Below are 23,433 nucleotides of genomic sequence, written 5' to 3' on the forward strand. Positions count from 1 at the left end.
TGTAGTGTAAGTAAAATTTAGTTAGAAGCACATTTTTTCCCAGCAAGGCAAGGCAAATTTATTTATTTAGCACATTTCATACACAGTGGTAATTCAAAGTGCTTTAAAAAGAAGTAAAATAATCACAGCAATAAAACAAGGAATTTAAAAAACGATTATACGATTATATATAAAATACAGTGCTATCAGTTTGGGCATCGCACAGTGCTCATTTAATAAATGCACAGCTAAACAGATGAGTTTCAGGTCTGGATTTAAAAGTGGCTAATGTTTTAGCACATCTGATCTCTTCTGGATGCTGATTCAAGCTGCGTGTGGCATAATAACTAAAAACGGACTCCACTTGTTTTGTGTGAACCCTTGGTATTTCTAACTGACTCGATACTAATGATCTGACTGCTAGTTTTATATTCAGTGAGCATATCTGCAATGTATTTAGGTCCTAGGCCACTGAGTGATGCACTTGTTGCACTTGGAGACATGTTTCTCCAAGCCTTGACTGAAAACAAAACATATAATTCTTGCAATGTTTTTTAGATTATAGTATGCTGATTTAGTTACTGCTTTGACATGACTACTGAAACTAAGGTCTGTCTCCAGAATCACACCAAGATTCCTGACTTGATTTTTTGTTGTTTGACCCCTAGAGTCAAGGTATGCATTCATCTTGAAAACTTCATCTTTGTTTCCAAATGCAATGACTTGCAATGAATGCAGTGAAAGTTCTGGCACATCCAACTGTTAATTTCATCAATGCATTGGCAGAGGGAGTCAATGGGGCTGTAGTCATTTGGCAATAAAGCTAGATAAATCTAGGTTTCATCAGCATAGCTGTGATACCCAATTTGGCAATTTGGTTCTTTCTCATTATTTGACTTAGAGGGAGCATATAAAGGCTAAACAAGAGCGGTGCAAGAATTGAGCCTTGTGGGACTCCACATATCATGGAGGTCAACTTAGACATATGCTTTCCTATATTTTACCTGTTATCAAGATTGCTCTTCTTCAGAAGGGGCTTAACAAGCACAGCTTTCAGGGAGTTTGGAAAAGTCCCAGAAATAAGTAAGCATTCACCACTTTGAAGAAATATGCTTCTAAACAGTTAAGCACACTTTTGAAAAAGGAAGTTGGAAATGTGTCAAGATAGCAGGTTGACGATTTAAGAAGCTTTACTATTTCTTCCAAAATTTTGCTGTCAATTGCTTCAAAAGCAGACATAGTAACTTATTTTTGAAATTGGGGTCAAGTCTGTCTGACCTCTGCATAACTTGAGGATGTGCCAATCGCCTTTCTGATATTATTGACCTTCTCAGAAAAGAAGAAAGCAAACTCATTGGATTTGCTGTCGGAGAGCACTTCACTGGGAATCTGACTTGGGGGGTTTATCAGTCTCTCAACAGTAGCAAAAAGAGTGCAAGGGTTGTTTAAGTTACTGTTTACTGTCCTACAGTGAACCTATGTTGTAATCTGCAGAGTAAACAGAGCAGTATTTAGTAAGTATTACGTTTTGTATCGCATTATAAATATAGTGTGTGAAAGAAGCAGTAGGATTTGTCATTACCAGAAGAGAAGGAAGAACAGACATGGTCTCTCTTGCCCACAGCTCTCACTAGCAGCTATTAACATCAGACACTCACACTACAGCAAAGCACAAGGGCGATATAGACATGGCCCTCGCAGAAGTCGAGCAGATTTGGGTGTGAGAGAGTCATGTCGGACTTAAGAATTGATTAAACGCTCGCAGGCGGCCCTCGGGCTCATAATATCAGAGTTTAATTGGAGCTGTCAGATGGCAAGTTAATCCGACCTCCCTTAAATCTGTGGAGATATTTGCGATGAAGAAAAAACTGATGTATGACAGAACGGTCACATTAGCTCCTCTGCTCCGAGCCAACACTGAAATAAATCACAACATCGTCTGTTGTTCATTTATTTTTAAAACCCACTTTAACTGCTTAACACATGCTTGAGGAACTTCTGGGCACTTGACACTTATAAAAGCACGCTGAAGTCTCAAGGAATTGCCATTTAGACACATAAAAATGGAGAATTCAAAAGTAAAGAGGCCAGAAGTAAAACAGGCTCTCGACTAAAGGAGAATCCTGATTCCTTTCACAAAGTCAGAATTACCAGTTCTGACTTGCAGAAGAACAACATTTGAAGTAGGACTTCCAAAGATCTGATTTCAGTCTTATCAAGATGTTATTTATCATTTATCCTCCAGAATTTGTTTGCCAAACACTTGCAAAGATAATGGCTGCCAGTGTAGGGTATTGATTGTATGTAACTGAGTTACTGATTACAGTATATGTAATCTGAGTTACATAATCAGATTTCAAAGGTACTTGTAATTGCATTACATTTTAAACTGTTTAAACCCATACAGCTAAAATACATTTCCTAAAATACTTTTAGCCTAAATAGTCGTGGCCTAATGGTTAGAGGGTTGGACTCCCAATCGAAGGGTTGTGAGTTCTAGTCTCGGGCCGGACGGAATTGTGGGTGGGGGGAGTGCATGTACAGTTCTCTCTCCACCTTCAATACCACGACTTAGGTGCCCTTGAGCAAGGCATCGAACCCCCAACTGCTCCCCGGGCGCCGCAGCATAAATGGCTGCCCACTGCTCCGGGTGTGTGCTCACAGTGTGTGTGTTTGTGTTCACTGCTCTGTGTGTGTGCATTTCGGATGGGTTAAATGCAGAGCACAAATTCTGAGTATGGGTCACCATACTTGGCTGAATGTCACTTCACTATCACTATTAGCTACTGTAAGATCAGAAATACACTTTAAAATACATTTTGGAATACAGTATGAAGGTGGAAACTAAATATAGTTTCTATTTAAACATATTTATTTGAGGTTCACTGTTTACAACATACATTTACTGTTTTTGTCCACCTTTTTATTTTTTTTATTCATTTTTATGGATAACATGAATGCATAAGCTTTTATTTACACTAGTGCTGCGACAAACATGGACATAAATATTATCAAAAAATTTTTTTCCTGTTTTTCAAGTAACATTTTTTTTCAAGCGTGTTTTTACGCGGTTGTAATGCATAAATGTATTTACAGAGATCACAATAAATGTGTGCATCTGACTGAACAGTCAGTTAAAACAGTTTTGGTAAACAAACACTTTTCATTTGCATCTTTGCATGAAGTTGGCCATTTCTTGTTGCACACGCTGTTTCCACAATCCTGCTCAACTCCAATAGAAAATGAACTGACATTTTTAGAGCAGGACTTCATCAAACATCCACTAATATTGCACATTTCAGACTGATGAAATACATTAGTCTGATATTTCACAGCCTTCTGCTTTGACATTGAAATATGTCATGCATTATTTATTAGCACTTCTTCCTTGTTTTTGTTGTTGTTGTTTGTTTTTAATCTTCTATAGTTACTTCAGAACTTTATTTTGTGATGCTTAGATCTGACACAACAGTGTGAAATTAATGTCCATATTCAGAATAACACCCTGCAGCTCTGCACATTACCCAGCATGCATTGCATTTATGGCATTTATGATATAATTGGCTGGATAATTTGGCCAATCAGTAAAAGTGTGTAAAATGGGTTTGAGTGAGTGTTTTGTGATTTACCATCATATATATTTATGTTAGAACAAAATATGCTTATATGCATAGTTCATATGTGTACAATATGCACATTTTAACATGAATAACATGTTAAATATAATTTAAATAATTTACTAGATATGCCAAAATTAAACTATATCCTTTGAATACTATATCCTGCAATGCAATGCACTCAACTTGACCTTACTACAGATGTTTTTTATTTATCTTTATTGACTCAATATTAAATATGACAGCCAAAAAGGTCTATTTTACACCAAATTTACAAAAAAAAAGCATAAAACGCTGCATAAAACACCAGGAATTGATCACAAGAGCTAGATGAAAATAAACTAATCACAGGAACACACTTTTGCGGGAGAGATACTTTAGTTGTCATCAAAACAGTTTGAGGTCTTTATGCAAATGTGAAGTTCAAAATAAATCTAACACTTGTTAATACAGCTCATGTGGTTTATGTGTTTACCTCATTAAACTTTTAATAGATGGGTCTGCAAAATACTAATCGGATGAATCACTGATCGAATATAAATGAACAGTAAAGGTGATTTACTGAACATACAAAATTTGCATTTATGCATTTAGCAGATGATTTTATACAAATGTATTTCTTTGGTTTCTGAAAGGATGCAGCATATTATATGTGCTATTCCATAAAACTATGTAACCTGCCACCCAGAAATATATATATATTTTTTATATATATATATTTGTTTGCATTTTATTTTGTGCTTTCACGCAAATAGATAACGAACCATGGAGCTTGTGTCAGAGAGCTTACTAATGTGACTTTCTCCATTCATAACCGCAAACGACAATTCAGCAAAACATAAAAAAAATGACAAATTGAAGTGCATGAAATACAACTAAATTGCAATTCCTGCTTGACAATTGGACACACTTCCTGTTCTTTAAATCAATCCTACCGCGAGCTATTGTATAATGTGATGAGGACAAAACCCCATGCACATAATTATGCACTATCCATTATTTGTTGAGTTTATTCTTTTAGGTGTTTTAATGTGTCATGAAAAACTTTTTTTATTTATTTTTTTAGGTTTCCTGAGGTGCACTTACAATCAAATTTGTTCTCTTTTTTCTCCAAAACGGTCATCATTCAGATAGAAATAGTGATTTTATACCTTTCTAATTTAGCCTGATTTGTACGCTCTGTTGGAAGGGGCGTGTCTGCTGTGAGACTCAATGGAAACGCCCACTGCTGTGATTGGCTAGCATCATTGCATGTGAAATGAGCATTGTACATGGAACTGTCTAAAACATTTACTCCATTTTTACTACAACAGCCAACCGAGATGAACAAATGGTGAAGAGTGAACACAGTCACGTCTCTGAGCATGTGATGCAATGATACAAAAAATTAACTCATGACTCTCACAATGAAAACATGGTGTAAATAAGTTGAGCAGTGGGAACTGTCATTTATTATAACAGTTTTTGCAAAAATGCTGAAATGAAATCATTGATTGATTAAATCACACTGATCTTAAAAACACAGGTCATGATGAAGTGCAGTTGTTTCTTGAGGTTAGGTTGAAGGGAAATTGTGACATCACAATTCTCCAGAGTAATGCATATTTTAAATGGGGAGCTTTGAGGTTTGAAACTCACAATGTGTTTTTTATTGTACAGAATCCTCTCATAAATATCAAATATATTTTGATGGACCAATTTAATAGATTTTTGTCTGTCATTAACAGCCCATAAGCCTGATGTACAGCTGTTCTGTGCAATGACATCATAACCCATGTGCAAATCCGTGACCAGGCTGCGAGACATTGATACGCCTCTTGTCCGAAAGATGGGTGCAGTAGAAATTGTGATCTCCCAATTGCCCAGCCACTCTAAGCCAGGCTCTGAAAGCAGATTAAATGGCTCTCCATCGATCGCTGCCCTTTAATGCGCCTTCGCCTCGAAAGCAAAAACCAAAAATATGGCTCTCGACGGCTGTCTTATGAGGGCCACTTGGAGGAATGGGTGTGCGGGGCTCATCTGAGAAAGTCTGCTCCAGCTAAAGCAGTCATCGAGGGAAGCGCGCTTGTGTAACTGAGCCGCCGTCGCAACACCAAGTGTTTCGTCTCATCCATGCAAAACAAAACCAGCAGAAGGCAGAGGCAAACAACAACACAAGTGCATCGTGTGGAAGACAGCCAGGAAACTCTTACAGCGCAGACAGGCTTCTGGAGTGGCAGCGCTTGTGCTTGAAGTTTTATAGAGAGAATTATGTTGAAGATCAGTGTTGAACATTCAGGGTGCAAATATATATTATCTTCAAGAGCTTTATTCTGCTCTCTATGACATGATCAGCAGTAAAAATAATAAATAAATGAAAAAAAAAAACAAGCCACCATTGTAGAATGAAAATTAATCACATTAAACTGCATATTAGCATACTACTTCTTCCATATATATTATGAGCATTTTATTTTTGCATGGCCTGCTACTTTAATGTAATCCAATTTTACAATTCTACTTCAATATGGCACAGAAATGCAGTACAATTAAAAAAAAAATGTAGTTGAAAATCATTTCTGATGTCAATCCCAGTTCAATTGTCATACTATAAGGTCAAGTGAGGAGCATTGAATTCTGGGATATACTGTATACTGTAGTATGGTAGTATGAATAGCTCCTTTTTTTACTATATATTTAGGCAAAAACTGCACATCCCTCATGCACATAGAAAATTGACTTGGTATGCACACTATGCAGGCCATATAGCTACTGTATAAATAGTAATGATACGCTGTCCTGAATGTGAAAAACATGTCTGATGTCACTTCTGGTTCATTCTTCATACTGGAAATACAAGGTCAAGTGAAGAGCATCCCATTGTGGGATACAGTACATGCACTAAGTACTATTTTTTAAATACAGATTTCATGCATAGAGAAAATTTGCTCAGTATGCATACTGCAGAAGTAGTAAAATTAGACTGATAGTATGCTGCCCTGTGTGTCTTAAGTCTCTGGGGTATATTTGTAGCAATAGCTAAAAATGCATTGCATGGGTCAAAATGATAGATTTTTCTTTTATGCCAAAAATCATTAGCATATTAAGTAAATATAACAAAACTATTTTTTTATTAGTAACATGCATTGCTAAGGCCTTCACTTGAATAGATATATAGGAGATTTTCTCAATATTTTGATATTTTTTTTGCACCCTCAGATTCCAGATTTTCTAATAGTTGTATCTCATCCAAATATTGTCCTCCTGACAAACCATACAGTGCATCAATGGAAAGCTTATTTATTCAAAATCAAAATTTAGAAAAATTGACCCATATGACTGGTGTTGTCGTCCAGGGTCACATACTGTGTCACATTTAACGGCACATCCAGGTACTTCATGCATATAGAAAACTGACTTCTGTCAGTATGCACACTATGTAGTCTGTATACTGCAAAAATAGTGAGATGATTGCATGCAGTCCTGTGGTTGGAAATCCGGAAATGGAAGGTCAATTGAAGAGAACTGCATTGTGGGATGCTGTATTACACACGTGCAATGGTGCTCTGGTCCTGTTTGTGCAGAAACAGTAAGAGCAGTATGTTAGAATGCTATTCTGAACACAACCTCCCTGCTTTGTTTTTTTTAATTCTCTCGCGTCTTCATTTCTCTCTCTCTTACCGCGGTCTGACAGCGTACCACCGCTGCTCCCAGAAACCCTAGAGCTCTCGCTCTCCTAAGCAGGTGTTCGTTGATTTCTTCTCCCCGAGGTAAAGCGGGTTTTGTTCTTAGCGCCAGTGCCGAATTAGACTGGCAGAACAGACTCCTGGGTAGCAGCCTGGGTAACCCCCGGCCTGTTCACATTTCCCCATCTCTCCTCCTTAAGGAGTGTGCCAGATGCCCAGAGCAGGGTGCTTCCGCCCACGTTCTCTCCCCCTGTGACATGGCACTGTGTGCCGGCCCAGACATGGTTGCTGAAGACCCACTGGGATGCGCACACTGTATATCCTGTGTGTTAGGTTAGCTCAGCTGAGACAGGAAGTGATGCGGGGCCTGATGCATTGACCAAGAGCTGAGGGAACTATAACACATGACTTTGAAGTCAACATGAAATCAAAATCCACGTTCCATGTTCCTGGTTTTTTAGATTAAGGTTATCATGTTGCAATCAAAGAACAGCAACATTAGAAATTTAAGAGCATTTATAAAGAGATTTATAGGGCTGGACAATGATCAATTGCAGTTTCATTATATATATGCATGTTTGTGTATTTATATATACTGTACATAATAAATATACAGAGTTCAAACACATATATATTATGTACATACAAACTTTTATTTTGGATGCAATTAATCGTGATTAATAGTTATTTTCTCGATTCTGATTGTGCATGATTCATTGCAAAAGTCATAAATAAGTTTGTACCATACATGGTTTATTAATTAAAGATAATGAGGAATAGTGATAAAGCTTACCAAATTCTGCAACTAAATATTATTTAGCTGGTTTATACACTTGTGGAATCAAACTACATTCTGTGGCAGCATATGAATGATGAAATACACATATAAAGCATAAATTACACATACATTGTTATACATTTGCATTAAAAATAGCATCGTGAAGTGTAATGTTATAATAAACAAAATTATTTATGTGTAATTTAACTAAAAAAATAATTACGTAAATGAATGCAAATGCAGTCTGCCACTTCTAACATCTAGTATACTTTAAGTCAACATGTTTCTGATATTTACCTGTAATTGTACATATTTTAAGTTTTAGATAAAAAAAAAGCAATAGATGTAAGGGGAACATTTTATGTGACATTTTCAACATTTAAGCTATTATTAATTCAAACAACAGAAATGTGAGGAATCTGATTTTCATATGGTTTATTATCATGTTGTGATGCCCAAATTCAGTTGCTAATTATAACATATATGCTATCGATCATAACATGACAATAAGTCAACCTAAGTGAAAATAAGTGGTTGCCACTTTCCTACACTATTAGCCAGCAAGTTTTTTCTCTCAGGTGGTGCAGAAGAAGAAAAAAACAGTAAAAGATTCAATTACTGGGCAGTGTTCAGCGCATTATATTCAGGAGTCTTTAATAAGCTCATTCCATTGTGATACACTGCAGTGCTTATGCATAGAAAAATGAAACAAAAGGCAAATGAGACTTAAATGCCAAGACCAGTGTGAATGTGCATTTGCTGAAAAATTCAATTTGCAATGCATTTTCAGCACTTTGGCTGTAGGAAAAAGAAACTCGGTTCCGTCCACACCATTTTAAACGCGACTTGACGTGTTTAATGTTTACTTAAATCCAGCTGTTTTGAAACAGACGCAAACCGTTTTTAACAAATCGGTCAAATTGAGCCGCGGATGGGTTTTGGTCTCGTCTGTGGGCCGGAGCGTGTGAGGTTTTCTGTGAGGCTGCCTGGTAGCAGTTTAACTGCTGTATTGATCTCGGACTACTTTGGGTTTTGGGCTTTTATCCAAGACAGAAATGGGGGTAAAACTGACAGGTCTTGGGGGGATGTGGACCTCTGCGCTGACAGAGCTGGAAGGTTCGATGGTAAAGATCTCCGCTGGAGTTTATCGAGCTGATTTCTGTCTCTCTGCCTCGTGGTGGGGCTATGCATCGATGGATATGCATTCAGAGAACTGAGCAGTATGCAGACATTACTTGAATGGATTGAAGACCTCAACGTCCGGTAACAGGACCATGCATTACGTTGTGTGACCTGTTTTGTAGGAAAAATCAGTGTTTACTGCGCGGTGGGTTAATGCACCATATAGGCTGGTAGGATGCACGAGTAATCAATACAAAAGCGTGTGTAAAATGCGGTACAAAATCCCTTAATCTGTTTGCAAACGAAGCCAAATCTGTATCTCATGACACCAGCTAAGTCAATAGGTGATGTGAACTAAGTGGAATTAATGATCCGTTTAAACCAATTCAGTCCAAGAACCACTCCAGCATCTTTTGCTTACTTTACACAGCTGCAAGTTCAGCAGGTGTTCCTGTTTTTGCTGGTTATGCATGTCTAAGCGGTCACTAGCTGGTCAACCAATGTAGTTTATTAATAGTTTAAAAAAATGAAACTTTTTTTTTATGCAACTGCAAAAAAAGCATCATTGGTATAGCATATTTTTTTCAGCAAAAGTTACTGTAAGGACTTTATCATATATTTTAATATTCCAAAAAAATTATACTTATCAAATAAATGCTTTAGTTTTTTATTAATAAAAAAAAATGCATGATGATTTCCACTAAAACATGAAACAGCACAGCTGTTGTCACAACACTGATAATAAAATAAATGCTATTTTAATCAACAAATCAGCATATAAGAATGATTTCTGAAGGATCATGTGACACTGAAGACAAGTGTAATGATGCTGAAAATTCAGCTGTGCATCACAGGAATAAATTACATTTCACAATATATTTACATAGAGAAAGTATATTTTAAGTTATAATAATATTTCATATTAGTATGCTGTATACTGTATTTGAATCAAATAAATGCAGGCTTGATAAGCAAAAAAGCCAATATTAGTATTTATAGGCTACTTATATTTATATGCATATTTTTTCTGCATATTTTAAGAGACATTTAACACTTCTTTACATAAAAAGCAGTAGATTATAACCAAACCAAAAGATTATAAGATTTCAATTATATTTTTAGCATTAAGCATGTTGTATTTTCTTTATCAGATTTTTTTAATATACTTTTCATTATCACTTCATTATGCTTAAATATGACCTTTAGCATACAAATAATATATATATATATATATATATATTTTTTTTTTTTATTATTATTATTATTAAAAAATTTATTATTATTATTTTATTATTTTTTAGTATATATATATGTATATTTAATATATATGTTGTAATGTCTGCCTGCCATTTATCACTTACTGAACAAGAAAATAAATTAAAATGTCATCTCTACTGAAGTCTTATGATACTGTAGCTTTATTTGTAATTTTTCACTGAAAGCTGTTACACTCTGCTGTAAACAAAGACAACATTTTTGGCTGAACTGTTCCTTTCAGCTAGTTAAGTGGGTAATGATGCTAACATGCTGGTCTTTTCAATAAGGAAGCTCAGATCTCTTGTCATGTGAGATGTTCTTGAGGAAACGGTGAGCAGGTGGTTGGAGTCAGTGTGACAGGTGGCCAAAGGGCAGGTATGAAGCCACGCTCTGAACTCGACTGAGAGCGTACAGGGGCTTCACGCGGCCCAGCCGGAGTTAATGGGATCAGACGTGGAAAAAACGGATCTATCTGCCAGTTAATGTTTAATCCGCTCCAGCCTCCGGCTTCAACCATCTGATAATTCTGGGCTGCCTCTCTTCATCATCAAGGTGTCAGAAGGAAGCGCCTCTGTAAATGTTTAATTGGTTGTGGTGTGCCGCCCACTTCTTTTCTTCATGCACTTGTTTTTTTCTGTTCTTTGGCCGAATGACTGCCATGCTCCATCGATGACTAGTGGTCACCTTAGGTATTGCAACTCAGTGGCTGTAGAAATTGACATTGAAACTGCTAAATTACCAATTTTATATTAATAAAATAAAATAAGCAATGATGATGTCATAAATGAGATGATGGACTTTCATTTGTTAACTATTATTTATTATAATAGACATTTTCATACTTTATACAATCTCTTTTTAAAGATGATTTACTAAATAGATATTTTAAATAGAAAAATGAAAGTATTCAAATGAGATTGAAATTACTTATTTATTTTAATAAACATTACATGTTTTATTTTGGATAATTCACAAATTTTATTGTTATTATGTGTAAAAATAAAACCAAATAAAAAAATAACTTAATAAGTAAATTGTATATGTTACAGTGCTCTAAGTAGATAAATATACACATCTTTTATAAATATGTATTAAAAAAGAGGTAAAGTACCTTTCATTTGTAAAATTACTTTTATTATATGTTTATATATTCTATTTTGGATGGTTCACTAAATAGATATTCCCATGTGGTTTTTAAATAGCTATAAAAATAAAAACAAATAATTAATTAATTTATTTATATATGTTCATTTAAATCTACATATTTTATATATTCTCTCTTGGATGATGCATTAAACTAATATATCCACATTATTTTTTAAATATGTAAAAAAAAAAAAAAAAATATATATATATATATATATATATATATATATATATATATATATATATATATATATATATATATATACAATTATACAATTACATATTTTATATATTAACTTTTGGTTTATTCATTAGATATATTTCCTTTTTTTTAAGTGTTTGAAATGTATATAATGTAAGCCTCGTGTAATATTAAAACTGGCGATCATGGGGAAAAATATAGTCATTTATTTCTACTTTTCCTCTCGAGACTGTTTTCAGCAGGTTATTGTCACACATGTATTATTTTCCAGCATTCGTGATGGTTTGGCTTTCAAACGTCTCATTGTTTATTTGATGATCAAGGGCAGCGAGCGATAGATGTGCAGTACAAAGCCGCCGTCCAACTCCAGCTCGCTTCTGTTAATAACTTTGCGCCACAAGCAAGTGCAATTACAAACGAGAGCATGTAGAAGTCAAGGGGATACAAATCATGTTTGAATTAATGTCCCACAGGTCTCAGGGAATCAAGCCCTGAAGCCTCAGCGAATGATGCATCTGTTTTAGGCCCAGTGAACAGTTAAAGGATGCCGAGGGTGTCTCTAGACGCTTTAGGAAGTGATTTCACTTTGAAGGACAGAGCTAAAGAGAGCTTTGAGTTGTTGGACCAAGAGATGAACTGTAAGTGCTGCTGAAAGACCACCAGAGCTGCAACATAGTGTTAATGATCTGGAGATGTGAAAACTGTCTTTTCATGCTGCTTCATGCACTTTGCTAGTTTTATAATCTAGTTTTATATTGTGACTTTCAGTTTCAGTGTTGTTAGTCCTTCTTTCTTTCTTTCTTTCTTTGCACTGCCGTAAGATTCTAATCAAATCACTTTTTTGTCACTTTGCATTATGCATTATGAGTTATCATGTTATTGCAATATTTTACATTTTTGATCTAAATTTAAAGTTTAGAAAAATAGTAATCATCCTCTGTCAGTCTAATCTGTTAAAACATTGTCTCAGTTCATTCTTCACACTTAAAAATTAAAATGTTGGACAATAGGCAGAGTTACTCATCATTTTCATCTTAATAATTCTTACATTTTTAAGCAGCGGAGATATTATTTGTGAACCTGTCCCATGCTTTTTTTTTTTTTTTTTGTTGTTCCAATGATAGGCTATGGATATTGAAAAGCATTTAACAAATTATTGAAAACAACTAGCTAATGCAAAAACAAAAAGTTGCATTAAAAAATAATTTTTTGCTTCATTTAACCACACATTTCAATAATTATTAAGTTACAAAAAATTTAAATATTAAATTAATTGTTAAATGTTATTTATTTATTGGCTTTTTGCTTCATGTAACTACATGTTGTAAACAATAAATAAATTAAAAAACTGTATATAACTGTATATAACTGTATATGTATATAAATGTATATAACTATGTAATTATTTAAGAAAAAAATATAAACTCTCAAACATTTTTTCCCACTGTTTAGCTAATCGATTAAAAACAGTTGGCAAATGTTTTTTTTTTATGCAATATGAAGGATGCATTAAAAATATTTTATTATATTTTACATTTAGCTAGACATTAATTACATTCATAGTTTTAAATATTTATTTGAAAAAAAAATAGCTGTAAACAAATTTAACTGGTTAAGCTGGCTTTTTTTTTAATGCATATAATAGTTGCATTAAAAATATGTTAGTATTTGTTAAATTTAACTACATTTAAAAAAATGTATTAAATGAACAGTGTGTAAATTATATGTATATTTAAAAAGAAATAAAAATAATTCTACAATGCTTTATAAACATAGACCCTTAAAATGAATGCTAAAACTTTGATCCATTTGATCCTTGCTTTTATTGTGTTTTTAGATCATAGACCAAGTTAATGTGATTTTAACTTAATTTTTCTGGCCAGTAATATGTTAATCTAAGTTGGATTCCTCACTGCCCCAAATATTTTATTTTATCCCAGTAAGCAAATCTGGTCCGTCGTCTCATTTCTGCAGGGAACAACCTGGGAAAAGACCAATGTGGTTTGCACAACAGAGCGAAAATAGCATGGAGCACTTCATAATCAAGCGTATTTGTGCATGCAGCATGTGAGTGTTGACCCAGCTAGAGATATAAAACGCCAGGCTGGGGAGCAGAACCTGCCAGGTATTAAAATCTGAGGTGCCAATTGAGCTGTGAAGATTAGAATTGAAAAGGGAATAGGGAATAACCCCCTCTGTTTTATAACCTTCCCCATAATGCATTGGGATTTTACCTTGTGCATGCATCATCTGTTTGATGCAAAGTATTCCAGTGTGTGTGTGCATCTGAAGAAAGGAAAACGGAAATTAGTCAAATAAAAAAAATACCCCTTAATGCTTTAAGTTTAATGCTCGTTTCATTGAACTGTGCTGTTATTTGTCAGGACGTCTACAAGGTTGTTTCATGCATCAAGAACAAAGCGCAACAGAAGAAGGAACCTTGGCTTTTCTGAGAGTGGGAGGAAAATGTGTCCTGAATCCTGAAGTGCATAGCAACTAAATGTGCTTTTAGGACAGAGAATTTCAGAAATGTTCAGAATGCCATACAAGCGTGCCAATAACTGCAACCTGCACAGTGAAAACTATGTATTGCATGCTGTAAAAAAAATAAAAAAATATATATATATATAATAATAATAATATATATTTATATAACATCATCGAGTTGCATGTTTAATTTTAGCGAGTTTGGTCATCTCAGAAATAGATATGGTTATTTTGCATTTATATGTCTTAATTTTTAGCTGTGAAGAAGTTTTTTTTTTAAAAACTACCTTCAGCTGCACTTGAAATGGAAGGTCATGCTGGGTTTGTCACGCTGTAAGATACAGCAGTGTACATTAGTGTTCCTGATGGAATAAATGAGCAATTTTTCAATTTATAAGAAGAGAGATATTTTCTGTGATTCATTGTATTCAGTTTAATGTAATGCAAAGTGTGTCTTGGGCCGAATTCTCCAACAGTGTTCATCTTTTCTGGCTTTTTTTACATGCAATTGTTTTTAAGCAATTGGCTAATTCAATATATATACATAAAAATGATTGTTGCATCTAACCATATCTTTATATATTAATTTTTATTTTATTTTTTTGGATATAGCTACGTCTGTCAGTCAAGAAAAACACTTTTATATTTTCAGTTAATTCATATTATTTTTATTTCAAATCATCTCATAGGCTGTTTGCAATGCATATATTTCTGAGTACTGTACTATGTGTATTGTGCGCAGTATGTAGAATGTCTGTATGCATATAAATACAATGCAATGTTCTAAATTTAGGAATAGTTCACCCCAACATATTTTTTTCTTTCTTTCTTTTTTTTTTTTTTTTTTGGTTCATGAAAATGTTCTTAACCTCAGTCCATTCAAGATTTAGATGAGTTTGACAGATTTGAGGAAATGTAGCATTCCATCTCTTGTTCAGCAATGGATGCTCTGTAGTGAATGGGTGCAGTCAGAATGAGAGTCCAGACAGCTGATAAAAACACCACAGTAATCCACAGCACTCCAGTCCATCAGTTTATGTCTTGTGTAAGAAACAAACAACAAACATGTTAACTTACCTTAAATTGTTATAATATATATAATATGAGTCCATAGTCCATAATAACACTTCCTCCATTGAAAAAGTCAATTTCCTGTTTTCTGTTCACATCAGACTCCACCCACTAATTTGTTTAGAGCTGTTTTGGCTTTTAAACAGTGTTGGATCTGTGCATATTTCTCTCTCGAGTCAAATGAGATGACTTTTACACTGGAGAAAGCACTTTGTGGATTGTGGACTTATATTTTAGCCAGGAGCAGTGGTGGAAGTAAAAAACCTCTTAATGGATTTTTTTGGCTTCACAAGATGTCGACTGAGTGGTGTGGATTGTGATGTTTTTATCAGCACTTTGGACTCTAATTCTGAGGGCACCCATTCACTGCAACAGATCCATTGGTGAGTAAGTGATGCAATTTCTCCAAATCTGTCGAAGTAACAATCTCAACAATCTTGATGTCTTGGGGGTGAATAAATTCTCAGCAAATTTCTTTTTTTTTTGGTGAGCTGTTCCTTTAAACCACCATTTCTACTGCAATATCAACCACCATTTTTAACACTAATACTAATGTAGATTGCATGTAATGAAAATGCGTGCATGGTCCATGCACACTGCACAAATCATACTAGCTGCACACGCATGCACAGACCAAACTAAAGCACTTGTCTTTAAAAAGAATGATTAATGATGAAAATAATGAAAGATGATTAAGCAATTACTGATTTAAATCAGTCCGTGCCCTTGTGCACCGCCAAGTCGAGAAAACTTAATTTAGCAATGTCATTGCTGGTCACTTCAGCGGATAATGCAAAGCAGCTCTATGCAATTTGTGTATGATACCATGACGCGCATGACAATGCAGCCCACGCTTCTTTTCATTACTCTGTGCAATTTGGGGCGCCTCTGCCGTGGCTTCGTCTCAAATTAAAAAAGCCCAGTGCTTGGCCATCGCATGCCGCATGTCTCCTTTTGTCTTTCTCCCTGTCCAATCACACTTGGCACGCCGTCGGTTCCCTGGCTTCGCATTGCACGTTAAACACCAAGACCTTCCGGGTGCTTCTTAACTCTTGACTGCACTTGTGTCTCATATATTAAACCTCGAAGGCAGGACGAGCCAATATTGGCCAGCAGATATTAAGGACAGGGATTATGAGCATGGACTGGAAGACGGTGCCACGCTGGCATTTGGCAGCGTTGACGTGGCTAGCGATGGAGCCACGCCGAGAGAGCGCCGATAGCACGCTAATCTCTGTTTGCAGAGGAAATTGGAGCGTATTTTGAATAGATAAGAACAAGAATGGCATTTGAAAACTAGAAAAAGAATTTGACGTTGTCGGTGCCACCTGCAAACAATTCCCGTTTCCTCTGATGTCCCAGTTTGTTGGTATCCCAGTGTGTAGTTTGATTGGTGCATATGAAAACACACGTGTATGTGTTTGTACACAAGTGACAGCACTCATGCACGAGTGTGTGTGTGTGTGTGTGTGTGTGTGTGTGTGTTTGCTCCCATTGCAGTGGTGGTTCCTTCATTTCACGCTCCGCCGCTTCCATGCGAATCCTCTTCCCCGGGCTCATTATCGGGTCTGTTCGATGAGTGCACGGCCAGGCGGCACACGGGGCAGAACCCAATCATTATTCAAGCCCTCTGACGGTCAGCACTGACGGCTCCATGCTGTCGCTTTGCGGTCTTATTATTCTCTCCTCGCAAATAACTAAGCAAAACCACAAAAACAAATCCTGCCTGACCAGGATCAATGAGGTACTCAGTACCCGGCGTCGTACCGCCCGGGGGACCCGGGGATGGAGTGGACCTTCTGTTGCTGTAATAACTGCTGTATGCTCACTGTCTCTCTCTGGTTTTCTTTGGCAGGGCCCAGCAGTGCTCAGGCGGCCGAGTTCGGACACTTGCCCGACAACATTACCGTGCTGGAAGGAGAAAGCGTGGTTTTGAGGTGATCTCACCGTGCACCTGCATGCATCCTCCTGTCATGTGATTTAAAAACACTCTTTTACTTTCTTAATATGTGATCGGCCGGTTTTGACCAAAAACTCACCAAATTAGCTAATAAAATGTAATTGTGATATAAAATGTGAAATAAGAACTAAAAAGTCACATTGTTGTGGTATAAAGTTACAACTATGCAAGGTAAACGCTCGATTACAACTACTGTGACAAGACACATTGTGAGATAATATATCACAAATATGAGAAACAAAGAGAAATGAAGTGACAGGCACTGTGAGATAATAAGACACAACTGTGAGAAATAAAGCGCCAATTATGAGATATAAACACACATCGTCAGAAATTAAGTGGCAATTGTAAGACATAGAAACACAATGTGAGATATAAAAACATAGTGAGAAATAAAGCAGAAATAGTGAAAGAGTTGTGAGAAATTAAGTGACAATTGTGAGATATAAATACACATAGTGAGATATTAAATCACAATTATAAGAAACAGAGTTTCAGTTATGAGATATAGACACACATTGTGGTAAATTGCACCATGATTATGAGAAATAGAGTCATTATGAGAAAGTGGTGTTTGTGAGATAAAGACATATTGTTAAATATTAACCCATATTGTAAACAATTAAGTCACATTACAAGAAATAAAATTGGTAGGAAAAATACTAAAAGTTTTAAAATAACACTGCCCAGCTTTTGCTTGCGCCTAACAATCACCCGCTTTCTTCCTCATCTTCACTCATTTGGCACATGCCCCTTTATTTTCACAATATTCTGTGTTTTTCCATTGCTGTCACGTTTATAATGTAAGGCAGACCTGCTACTGATAGCAGTACACACACACACACACACACACATATATAAACACACAGTATATAGTCCTACTGCTCCTATCATGCTCACTCGCTGGAGGGAGCATTTTTAACATTTTAATTTCCCTCTCTATAGTCTTGTTGTTAGTCAGTTTCCAGGCAGAAATGACTTGGTTTCAGTCTATCAGCCAGCAATTGAACTCCTGAACCTGCCGTCAGGGGTTCATATTCTCAAAAGCACCATATTATTATTCCGCACAACTGCACCGGGAATGGGAATTGATGTGATATCACAGTTTGATACGCTGAAAGTCAAAGCTGACATGAATGTGAGTGATATTTAAGCATTAAATGTGTCACGACTCCTCCATTCAAAGAGCAAGAGCAGAGCAGAACAGTGACATCTAGAGGTCAACTGAGGTTCCTGCATAACACTCGACCAATGGCGTTACAGTATGAGGTCTGATTCAACAGCAAGTGAAGCGCAGTTGTTATATGGCAACTTTTGTTCTTTGATATGTGTATTTTTCTGTCTTCAGTGTTGCTAGTTCTTAAACTGAACGGTGGCAATACTTGATGCAAAAAATGGGTTAATCTCTGAACTGCATTTTTGCATGATGTACAAACGCCATCAGGTGAAAGACAAGAGCACTAACCCGAATGTTTTGAGACAGACTTCAACTAACTTCATCTCCAGACTCGGGAGTGTTTTTAATTTCAAACGCTGTCAGTCATCCATATCACTGCCAGTTTTTAAACGTTCCTTTTGAAACTCAATCATTGGTTGAATTAAGAAGCTTTCAGACTCCTCGGGATGAAAATACTTCAATGCAAGCCTCACTGTTCAATAAGTAAATCAGGTGATTTGGTGCAAATGGTGCTCATGATGCTCTCTTAGACTCCCAGTGAAGCACAGCATCCAGTCGGGACGCAGAATGAGGTGTTTAGAGCCTCTTGTCTAGTGAACATTGATCTTTCCACCACTGAAATCCATGTATTTATAGACCCATTGAAGTCAGTAAATAGACATATTTATTTGAGAGGGAACAGATTATGCTTCTTTTATTATTTATTATTTTTAGGATAGAACTTTAGTAATCATATGGCAACCATGCATTTTAAATAATTTAATAGCCAGTGGCTAACGGCGGACATTTTTTTTGTTTAAAGGGTTATGAATAAGTGCTGTGATAATTTAAACGTTTTAAATAAATGAAATGTACCTACAATGATATTTAACCCTCTATTGCATGCATTTAAAAAAAAAAAGTTTTGAAAAAGTTTGATTTTGTTGTTATGTGTAATAAAAATTATATTGGGGAATTTTACATTTAAAGTAAATACCAAAAAAAATAATAAGGATAAATGAATAATTTGAATAAGCAGTGTGATATTTTACACTTTTCACTAAATTATTGAAATATACCTAGAATATTTAATGCTCTGTTGCATGCATTATGAAAACTTTTTTTTTTCATGCTTATGAAAAATTATAAATGGCAGGACTTTTACATGTAAAGTAAATACAGAAAAATTATTAATATGAAAAACGACAATAATGAGCATTGCAGTAGTGCTGATATTTTATAAACTTTTTGATATAAATATTGAAATATGTCTAGAAATTAACCCATGCTTTATAAAAAAAAATTAATAAACTTGTTTTAAAAATTGTTTGATTATATTTCCATGCTATGACAAATTAAGTAAATACCAAATAATTTATATATTTAAATTAAATACAAATATTCTTATATTTAATTATAAATAATTTATATGGATAAATGATCATTTGCAGTGTGATATGTTGTGTTGTATCTTAATACAAATAAATTACTTTTTCACTGAATTATATTTTTGCATGCGTTATACATTTTTTTTATTTTTACATGCTTGATTAAGTTTTCATGCACAAGTAAAGTTATTTGGGTATTGTGAGGACTTAAAAAAAGTGAATAACAAAATAAATGAACATGAATAAATTAATGATTTGAAAAAATATTTGTTTAAATAATAAATAAATAAAATAAAATACAATAAAATAATAATAAATAAAAACAAATGACAACTGCAGTATTCTCTATAGCAGATGCATCCGTATCTGTTCCACTCCCACACAGTGTTGCTTCAAGGCAACAAATATGTTTCTGCAATTTTTCATGACAAATAATTCGTATGACTCTAAATGTTTTAAAATGGGGTTTACTCATCAGCAAAATGTGAATCATATTTTGGTTGAAGGAGAAAAGCTTTTGTGAAAAACTGCATCTTTTATTGCCATCTTATGTGCCTTCAAACTGAATATAAACGTTTGAGGCGACATATTTTCGAAAGGAATTGCAATATGACAGACTCATAGCTCATAAGACATAGCAAATACAGTTGCAAATTGACTTTTTCCTTTGAAATTTGGCAGTCACTGTGCATTTGCGTGAGCAGAAAAAAAAAACAGTAATTCAAGATTTGCAATTGCATTTGGGTTATGTCAAAATATGCATCGACAAATGGAAAACGCAATTGAAAATACAATTCTGCAATTGCTTTTGAAAATAGTCCTGAATATTCTCCCATAACATATAGCAGAGGATTCATGTATGTATGTAGATTATTTGTGCATTGATAGACATCACACCACTTTTTTTAGATGGCAATTTGGGCTTTTCTGGTGGAGTCACTGTGTGTTTTAGGCACTGTTTAGTTTGAAAGCAATCATCAGTGGTCTGATTAGTCAGCTTAATGAGCTAGTTAATGACCCGGATCTTATGAGCAGGTTGTAACGATTACCAAATAAACATTGACACAGAAACTTCCATGCACTCATTCAATGACATCACAGTAATTGCCTATGGACGTTAGTCTATGCAATATTTCATTGAAAACAAATGAAGACAAGGCTTTCAGGGATATAAATGTTTTTTGTGAACATTAACACACGTCTTCCCCTTTACAAACCTTTTTTATTCTTGTCGAAAAAGAAACACAAGTTGAAAAAAAATAAAATGACACGCTTATTAACCTTTGAGCTCATTTCTGATTAAAGTTCTTTAAAAATATTAGTGGTTCCAAAATATGCTTCACTTTCTGTATGCAAATATATAATTTCTAATTTGTTCTTTTGATTTTGTGGTGAAATGTGGCAATTTTTTTTGTCATTAAAATAAAAAAAATGTAATGAAAAAAAAATGTTTGTGTAAATTATATATTTATGCTAAATAATTATTGTTTGTGTGTGTTCTAAATATTTATGTAACATAATAATGTAACAAAAATAACTTTATATATTAGATTTAGATTAGATTTATGTATGCAACATTTTATTTATGCAAAATATGTATTTTTCTTATATATTTTAATTATTCATGCAAAATGTAATTTCTTAATTCTTTTCATTTTGTTTTATTTTGGTGTCATTGTGGCTTCATTTATTTATTTATAAATTAATCCAATATAATATATATTATGATTTTGCAGTGAAATGTGTTCAGATTTTCAGATCTTCCCACATATGACTATTTTGTATTTGGACATGATGCATGCAAGATTTAAATTATATTTGGAATTTTTTTTTTTTTTATAAAACAAAATTATTTTAAAAACAGTGTGTTCTGGTTGTACACTGCACGTTTTGACCTCATGAGCAATCTTTAATGATTATGAAAGAAACATTCACACAGAAAGGCTTTGAGTGACAGAAATAGAGGGGAAAATATCATTTGTGAAAGTTAACACACGTCTGCCCCTCGCAACCTTGTTTTTATTCACGTCAAGTTGAATAAATGCTCTCATACGAGTCAATTGTATCTGCCTCAGACTTGTTCTTTTCAATCTCTTCTCCTTTTTAGATGCAAGATAGACGAGGAGGTCACTCACAAGGCGTGGTTGAACCGCTCCAACATCTTATTTACGGGCACAGATAAGTGGTCCCTGGACTCCCGTGTGTCTCTGGTGAACAACAACAACAGCGACTTCTCCATTAAGATTGAGCAAGTGATGGTGGCAGACGAGGGACCCTACACATGCAGCTTCCAGGCCAGAAACCAGCCGCGTACGGCCCACGTCTACCTCATCGTCCAGGGTATGTTCATCTGCCTGCCGCCTGAAAGTCAAAATTTTGCATCACTAATGAACACAAAATTATTTGCAATAATAAAGATGCAAATGCAATAGGGGGCTACAGCCCATAAAAATATGAATAGTTTCTAAAACAGGTTTGCTCCCATTTTATTTGTCCTAGCAAAATAAGTCACTGGTCGAAATGTGTGTAAATCTAGTGATCAGAGTTTCAATAGAAGCCTGTAAAAAAAAAAAAAAAAAAAAAAAAAAAAATTTTGCCAACTTCAAATCTCAGAGTTTTATATCTGACGTGTTTAGTTTACTCTAGTTTGCAGTTCTGACTTTATATTACACAGTGTGACTTCACATCTCACAAAAACAACTTTGTATCATATTATGAGAATTTAAATCTCACAATATGACATTGGAAATCATTTTAATGTGCTGATTTCACTTTTTTTTCTGGAAACCGTGATTTCTGATTTTTTTAATTTTTTATTAGGATTATTTGAAGAGCAGAAAGATTTAAAAAAACATGCAAATATCTTCATTGTTTTCATGAGATTTGTCCATAGATCACTTAATTTTATCTGGACATGATGCATTATGTAAAATTGTGCATCTACAGTACAGACCAAAAGTTTGGAAACATTACTATTGTTAATGTTTTTGAAAGAAGTTTCTTCTGCTCATCAAGCCTGCATTTATTTGATCAAAAATACAGAAAAATGTTTTAATATTGTGATATATTATTACAATTTAAAATAATTGTTTTTAAATTTATAATACTTTAAATTATCATTTATTTCTGTGATGCGAAGCTGAATTTTTAGGATCATTATCACATAATCTTTAGAAATCATTCTAATATGATGATTCATGATCAAAGATGGAAACAGTTCTGCTGCTTAATATTTGTTCAGAACATGTGATACTTTTTTAGGATACTTTGATGAATAAAAAGTAAAAAAAAAAAAAAAAAGAAGCTATGTTTTTAAAATAGAAATATTTTGTATACACTACTGGTCAGTAATTTGAGGTCAGTAATTTGTTTTTCTTTCTTTTTTTATATAAAATCAATACTTTTATTCAGCAAGGATGTGTTAAATTAATAAAAAGTGATAGTAAAAAAATATATATTATTCGATTTTTTTATATATATATAAATGCAGTTCTTTTTAACTTTTATTGATCAAATATATTCGACAGCAGAACTGTTTCCAACACTCATAATAAATCAGAATATTAGAATGATTTCTAAATGATCATGTGATCGACTGATGTTAC

The 23,433-nt window shown here is 34.4% G+C and overlaps 1 protein-coding gene across 2 annotated transcripts in view; it reads left to right on the forward strand.

The window, feature by feature from the left end:
- iglon5 (IgLON family member 5) overlaps positions 1 to 23,433 on the forward strand; it is a 165,945-nt gene that overhangs the window by 114,832 nt on the left and 27,680 nt on the right. The window contains exons 1-3 of one of the 2 annotated variants that reach the window (XM_052577660.1): positions 15,467 to 15,707; positions 17,180 to 17,261; positions 21,936 to 22,168. In XM_052577660.1, the coding sequence (XP_052433620.1) occupies positions 15,644 to 15,707; positions 17,180 to 17,261; positions 21,936 to 22,168 (379 nt within the window). In that variant the 5' untranslated portion in view covers positions 15,467 to 15,643. Of the gene's footprint in view, positions 1 to 15,466; positions 15,708 to 17,179; positions 17,262 to 21,935; positions 22,169 to 23,433 lie in introns of those variants that run through there. The other variant, XM_052577659.1, reaches the window with a different exon arrangement.

This window comes from Carassius gibelio, chromosome B16, assembly GCF_023724105.1.
Source record: "Carassius gibelio isolate Cgi1373 ecotype wild population from Czech Republic chromosome B16, carGib1.2-hapl.c, whole genome shotgun sequence".
NCBI lineage: Eukaryota > Metazoa > Chordata > Actinopteri > Cypriniformes > Cyprinidae > Carassius > Carassius gibelio.